Source organism: Chaetodon auriga, chromosome 15, assembly GCF_051107435.1.
Source record: "Chaetodon auriga isolate fChaAug3 chromosome 15, fChaAug3.hap1, whole genome shotgun sequence".
NCBI lineage: Eukaryota > Metazoa > Chordata > Actinopteri > Chaetodontiformes > Chaetodontidae > Chaetodon > Chaetodon auriga.
In genome coordinates, this window is record NC_135088.1 from 23,163,336 (window position 1) to 23,170,751 (window position 7,416).

The following is a 7,416-nucleotide window of genomic DNA, read 5'->3' on the forward strand; positions in this document are numbered from 1 at the left end:
TCAACCTATTGTAGACATGTACCTGTACCATGTGTATAGAAACAGCACTTAAGTTTCTGCAACTCTGAAATTGCAAGTACTAAAAATAAAAGCACTGAAAAGTCAAGTGGCTCTCTGCTGTCCCCACATGGATTATTCAGTTTGATTTTCTGCTGGTTGCAAAAAAAAAAAAATAAAAAAAAATCCACTTTCTAAATGCAAATTATATGAGTGCAGTAATGTAAACTTCTGGAATTTAATGTAATAATGGATTATTGAGGATACTGATGATAGAAACACCAGTAATTATAGAAACCTCATTTATTTTGAATTGCATACAATACAATACACCTTTTTTATTTCACAGAAGACAAAATTCATTTCATTTGCAGATAAAGTAAATAACAATATAAGAAAGCAGAAAAGAAAAACAACATATACATTATCTCCCTCACCTCATGACAAGAAAATATCTGATACTGGAATCTATAGTTGGCGCAGAAAATGATTTTCTGTCTCTTGATCGTCAAACATAATGTTTGTTTTTTTTTGGTATATAGTAATACTTTGCTCCCTCTTGCTTTGTCACACCATAATTACAACAGCCGCTTTCATTTGCATGCTCTTGTTTAACTACCAGCAATCACTCGCTTCTTTAAAAATACATGGAATCAAACTAAGAGACAGAAAGAGAGTCTGCAGCACCTAAAGATGCCCAGATTCTGAAAACTGCCAAATCCAAATTGGCTGTGAATTGACATTTATTGCCACGATTTGCCTTGTAATTCTACAATTTCATTTCTTTCCTTTTCTTTCTTTTTATTTATTTATTCATTTATTGTCCTCCGACTGCAGAAACTCTTGCAGAAACCACTGTCTTCTTGGGGACAGTGCTCTTGAAAGTCTACTGTAGAGACTGGCCAACACACCCCCCACCCACCCACCCATTGTTATCACATTGATTCAGTCTGTAGGAGGCTTAGTAATGATTAAATGGTGCAGTCTCCTTCAACTCATGGTACCCCTGGTGGTTTGGCTCTGTGAAGAGACAGAGAGGGCAGTTAGAGCTAGGAAGTACCACAAATCTCTCTCGTCCACATTAGCCCATGCTTTTAGAACTATAGACGGTTCAGTTTGGTTTCAATAAGAAAGAACAAGCAATACATTTACAGACAATAAAGAGAAAAAATGACTACACATTGTTATTTCAATTTACTGCCTAGAGTTGCAAATGTTTCTTAAACTGCTTCCTCAGGTCCACTTCGGTATGATCTTAGTCTGTATTCCATGGCTGTTCAGTGAGAACTGCTTGTTCTACTTAATGCATTTGCTAGTCATTTTCAGAGCCTCTATCTGTAGTCTGGAGGTCACTTAATAATTTTCTGTACATCCCAAATAATGTAGACAAAAATTGCCAGGAGCAGAATACGTTTGAGTGTGTAGATAAGTGTTACGGTACCAAGACTCATATTCTCCTCCACAAGAGGCCTCTTCTCACTGCAGTTTACCACTCTTCCCTGTGCCGCTCCCAGAACAGTCATGATATCTACTAGATTGAGCTTCCCTTCCTCCTTGGCCTCCTCCACCTCCTCTGCCAGCTCCATCGCAGCCTCTTCACGCTCTTCCATCTCCTCTTGGGTCAGCATTGCATTCAAGCCCTGCACTGCAGAGGTGTTGCCCACCTGTGGTGGCGCCAGTGAGCACAATGCCCTCACCTGCCCATAGGACTTCAGATGTGCTACATTGGCACGCATGAAGAGCAGAAGGACATTGAGGTCATTCAATGGGCAGCCGAGTCTACGGTGGTTGATAGCATCCAGTGCTGGGAGGACCTCGTAGACAGAGATGAAGGTGGTGTCCCAAACAAAGAGCCGGATCAAGCTAAAGAGGACTATAGGAGCCAGCAGGACGTAAATGGCACCATTGGCCACGCTTATAACTTGAAAAACCAACTGGCCAATCATTTTACACTGAACCAGTTCAGGAACCCAGTTCTGATCCCGCAGCATGCCCGTGCGGACAAAGCAGCTGAACTCGTCCTGCAGGAAGGCAGAGAGGTGGAAGTAGGCCAGGTAGAGACAGGCAGCAGTCATGAAGGTCAGGAGGAGGAAGCCCCGCAAGAAAAGCATGCTGACAAGGAAGTAGGAGTTTTGTTTGCACTGCATGTATCTCTCCAGTAGAGGGTACTCAAAGTATCGCTTCTTCTTGGCCCTGCAATTGGGACAAAGAGAAGAAACTCAGCACCATGTTCTCCTTAATGTTCATGCAGCTACACACATTCCCTGCTGGGAGAGTCTCAACCCAACCACAATCTTCTAATTTTGGCCACGAGGAGCAGCCCACCAAAACACGCAGTCCTCCATTGAGACTCTTGGAAGTGAACAGCCTGTGCAAAGGTATATCAATGGCAGTTTCTGGGGAAGAGGAAAATTTTAGTCTTCACTTTCCCAAAGCACATTTTCCCAGATTCAAAATGACAGACTAAGATCACTTCTGTAACCTCTGAACAATATTTCTCACCGGCAGATCATCGTTATGTGCTGCTGCAGTGACCCAATTTCTCTACGTAAATCAGTAAATTTTAATTTAGCGAGGCATCTTCTAGTTTGAGGACAAATCAACACTTAACTCCAAACCTAAACATGGATATGGGAATATTTCATTTGAAACACATATAAAGAACAATGAATATTCCTGATGTAAGCCAGCAGCCACTGGTCTCTTACCTTTTCAGTTCGGCCTGAAATGTGAGGGGGTTCTTAGTATTCTGGCGCATATCCAAAATGCTCTGAGCAAGTCGGATTGACCGGTTGTACGACTTGTCTAGTTGGTCAATTATGAAGAGTAAGTCCGAGCCCAGTGTGGGCATGACGAGCTGGCGCCAGATCAGAGCCGGCAGGTACATCAATACTGCCATGGCCAGAAGAGAGTAAGGGAACATCTGGATGCACAATGAGAGAAAACAGTGACTGAATAGAGATGCAGATGCAGAGGAAGTGGTAGGTAAGAGGTGTAAGAGTTGACAGATGAGTCACATAACCACTGTTACACATAAAACTATTACAAATGAACACCATAAGTCCTGGTTTAGAACTACTTGTTGTGACTGGGCCTTACGCATCAATTGCGCTGGGTCAGCATACCTTGCAAATGATTTTAGCAACAAAATGGTACGTTGTGTCATTACAGGAGTATACACACATTAAAACTTAAGTTTTGTGTTTTACAGTATAAAGAAAGACAGTTTCAGCAGTTTAACATCATCAGCCACTCTAGGCAGGAATTAAAAGTAAAGCAAGCTTGATCAGAATCTTTCTACTTACTTTGTGTACCCAGAGCGAGCGCTCTTCAAAGTTCCCATTGCTGTCAAACTCATGATGCATCAGAGAGTCCCAGCAGTATGTGTCTACATAGCTGGCCTGCTTGACAGTGAAATTGCTGGGAGGGAAACAGCTGATCTGAGGCCCTGCAGAATAAACAAATGTTGATCTCTAACATTACCTGTTAATATGGGGAATTACTGTCTGTAGCCTCCTTTGATTCTGCTTTATCAATTTGCCTGAAAGCAGTCTCTAAGCACTTCATTTCTCTCTCTCTCTCTCTCTCTCTCTCTCTCTCTCTCTCTCTCCCTCCCCCCACCCGACACACACACACACACACACACACAGACAGACAGACACACACACACCACACACACACACACACACACACACACACAGGAACACACACACAAATGCATAGCACTGGAGTCTACTACCAGACATGTACATGTGGGCTGCATGCCCTTTTCTTTTCAGTTCTTTACAGAATTTCTCAGTAGAAATCATATGTTTCCAAATGGCAACCTGGCATTTAAAACCCTGGGTGACTCCATTCTAAAATTGTGTTCGTCCACCTTATATTTAGTTCACCTTGATATAACCACATGTAATCCAACCACTTGAATCCATGCTCCACACCCGTCTTTCATTTCCAAAGGGTGCTCCACCCTTACACAGAGATCTTGGGAGGGAACGCACCAAATGTGAGCTCCACCTAACAGAAACATGGATCTTCTATTTTTTACAAGCAACCTCCACATCTGCTCCGCTTTTCGTAAGTAGAAACATACTCCCTGTAATTTACTGTCAGGGTGTGATTTCTTTTTGCCAGTCAACCTCATTATGGGCAACCATTACATCGCCCAGTTATATGTATGTGTGTCATTAATCAGCCACATTTGAACATATTGATAGTGACACCTAAAATGTAATTATGGCAGCTGAGGTTATGATGTAGTATATTCATTTTAGAATTGACCTTGTATATATATTTGCAGATAGAAGAGGTTACAGCTTGTATTTTTATACACGTATTGTCTGTGTTGGCTAATGAAAGAAACACAATGGTACTAGCAAGACTAGCTATACCATTCTTCAACTTTCACCCACTCATGAAAACATCATGAGGAGAGCTATATTAAACAATATATGCAAAATACAGCTAGCAAGTGTATGTGATGCTTTTGATTTGACACTACATTTAGAGTTGGGCCAACTTGCAGTGACATATAGTAGATTTTGTTGGAGACCAACATGTTGAGGCTAATGACAATAACAGATGACCTTAGAAGTGAACAGGACAGTGTTTGCTTCATCATTATCCATTATTGTCAACCATATAACGAAATGGTGTTACAGTATGTCATTTCTTGCAGGTTTTATGAAGCTATCACTTTCTCTGTCCTCAAAGGTTCCCTTCACAAACTCCGAAAGGCATTATAGTGGAACAAGTCATATAATCTGCTTTCAGTTGTATAAACATGTTGATATTAAATAGATCATTGAAAGCAGATTTTTAATGTGATAAGTACCAAGAGAACATAATGTTGCTGGTCTTTTGTTTTAAGGTCTTCCCAAGAGTTTCATCTTCAGTTTTGCTGAAAACTATACTACTACTAAAGTGGTACTTGCTCAGGTTTAAGTTGAGTGCTGTAGTTATAACACAAACTGACACCAGTGCATGTTCTCATGCGGCTTAGTGTGGGAATCTATTTTTCCACTTTGTTTGTGAGTGTGTGTGTGGGCGCACGCGGTGACAAGTCACCCTAAATACTAAACAGCCCATGCCTTTTCATGAAATCTTGTAAAATATTCTCCCCTTCAGATCCCCACCCATGTGAGCCATTTGGCAAAGTGAGGGAACCTAAATTTCTGCCGCTGCTCCTATCTCCTACTCCCACTCCTCAATTAACTTTGGCAGATCATCCCCACATTTGTGCTTTGTACAAGAATTCTTGGCTGAGAGTCCAGGTGCAAGCAAACCAGACTGCAGACAGCAGCGCAATCAAGCACTGTTGTGAAACTGACAACCTGGCAGATAGGCAGCCAAGATCCATCAGCTGAGCTGCGTACCCCACAACATCATGTTCTACGCCCCCCCTCTGGTTAATCAACATATCCTCTCATTTGACTCAAATAGGGGGGAGCTGCCACAGAAGAACTTCGCTTTGTAATTAGAGCGTGCCAGAGTTAGTGAACGCTGCTCTCAATCATCCCCCATGGCAATTAGCATCAGGAGCACCAGACTGATTGCAGACCAGCTCTGAAGAGATGACGTTTAGTTCAAAGTCAGGGGAGTCAGCCTCCACAGCAATAGAGCTGCGCTGAAGACTTGCCACGTTTACTTTGGATTTTCTGCTCTGCTTTTTGTGTTCTTAAAATGACTGTGGAGAAATAGGTTGTGGGTATGTTTCAAGTGAAAAAACCTCCACATTTTATTCAAAACATATTTTTTCTCTCTTGTCTAAAGCACTTCTAGCAGTACATGAAACAGCAGAGAAGCCAATAAACTTGGAAATGGAGTTGGAACCAACTGTAATTTTGTGTTTTCAATAATTTTGTCTTGTCGTATCATTGTTACTTTTGTGGTATCTATTAAGCCGAGGAGGTCTTCATAGAGTCAGCAGGTAATGTCATCCTTTTAGGATAGGTATTACTTAAGTGTTTTCTCCCTCTTGCTTCACAGCACCCTAATTTTGTAAAGGAAAGTGCTGCATAATTACAGCTCTCATTGTTATGGCTCTTAATATTTAGTTTCCTCAATGAGGAGATGGGATGAGGAGATGTATCTGAGTGGCAAGATAAAAGCCTGCTGGAAAAGAGTACAGATATGCTCACTTGTCATGGCTCAGCACTCAGTAACTCAGATCTGAAATAAAACACATTTGGGTCACTTCTTTGGTATATGAAAAAAAATCAGATTGATTTTTCAAGACCTTTAACTTTGAATTTAATAGCATGGGCTACAGGGATAATGAGTGCTGTATCTCTGTATTAGCATGTATGAGATCCCCCCTTATCACAACATCAACTGAATGCAGTTTAGCAAGTAAGTAATAAGTAATTCAAGGACAAACAGTACATGTACAGGGCACTGAATGAAAGTGCAGTTGAAAAACCATGAAGGCAAAACACAACCACGGAATAAAAAACAAGCACTGAGAAATATAGGGTGTAATTAGGGGCAAAACCAAGTGGAATACAAAACAAATGTCCTAATGTAGTTTTTAAAAAGGGATAAAAACATAGAGTCACTCACCCAGGGAGATCTCGCGGGCGAAGGCCATGCACACCAGCATCAGTGGAAGGCCGACAGACACAAACTTGATGACCTTGTCCAGAGGAAGCTCCAGCTCCAGGTGGTTGATCCGGTTTATCCCAGGGCTGTCCTGCAGGAGGGCATCAGATAGCATGGCCTTGGCCGCCGCCTGGGCAATGGACATTTTGAACACCTACCCAGTGATAAGAAAAAGGGCTTTTTTTTGACACAGTCATGTAGGACAGGAAGATATTGTGTGCAGTCAGTGTTGGAAGAACAAAACAGACTCGTGGCCTTCACCATTCTCTAACTTAACTTTCTCTGTCAATCTTCACAACATTTGATTTAATAAGGCAAAATGCATATAAATCCACAGTGACAAAAGAAAACCTCTACAGTAGTGGATTGCTTTTCCAATTAATGCAATTAACATGTCCTCAACATATTATGAAAGCTATATCCACCTTACCTTAAGTCTTCCAGCTTTCTTTGATGATACTATTAGAAATATGCTTGCAAAGCCAAAGAGCTCCTCTAAAGGCCTGCACTGAGTTGGAAAGCTGCTTAAGTATTCAGGGAGGGCCTCTGTAAATGAGAGGTTGGATCTGGGCTGGACCAGGCCGAGCCGGGTCTGACTGTAATTACAGAGAGGACATCTGGGAGAATGTAGGCGCCCAGATGGCACTGACTGCAGCAGACCTCCAGTACCCAACACTGGCGCAATGCAGTTGTGTCTGTGTGTGTGTGTGTGTGTGTGTGTGTGTGTGTGTGTGTGTGTGTGCTTGTCTGGTCTGTCCACACTGTGAGGCATGGTGGCTGTGGCCCACTTCAAACAAGTCAACCATTGCCAGTGGCTTT

General features: G+C 42.0%; 1 protein-coding gene across 1 annotated transcript; it reads right to left on the bottom strand.

The window, feature by feature from the left end:
• Positions 1-1,015: 1,015 nt before the first annotated feature.
• On the bottom strand, positions 1,016-7,077 carry LOC143332516 (pannexin-3-like). The gene is made up of 5 exons (XM_076750072.1): positions 7,028-7,077; positions 6,559-6,751; positions 3,303-3,445; positions 2,706-2,920; positions 1,016-2,190 (listed from the first exon to the last, which is right to left on the bottom strand). Exons 2-5 carry the CDS (start codon positions 6,740-6,742, stop codon positions 1,347-1,349), a joined length of 1,386 nt encoding a protein of 461 aa, XP_076606187.1. The 5' UTR covers positions 6,743-6,751; positions 7,028-7,077; the 3' UTR covers positions 1,016-1,346.
• Positions 7,078-7,416: the final 339 nt, after the last annotated feature.

What these genes read in the sequence shown, in the direction of transcription:
- LOC143332516 (XM_076750072.1), bottom strand. Translation starts at nt 6,742, where the DNA reads ATGTCCATTGCCCAGGCGGCGGCCAAGGCCATGCTATCTGATGCCCTC. An exon ending in CGCCCGCGAGATCTCCCTGG is followed by an intron (nt 3,446 to 6,558) that starts GTGAGTGACTCT and finishes TTTATTCTGCAG; the next exon opens with GGCCTCAGATCAGCTGTTTC. An exon ending in GCTCGCTCTGGGTACACAAA is followed by an intron (nt 2,921 to 3,302) that starts GTAAGTAGAAAG and finishes TTGTGCATCCAG; the next exon opens with ATGTTCCCTTACTCTCTTCT.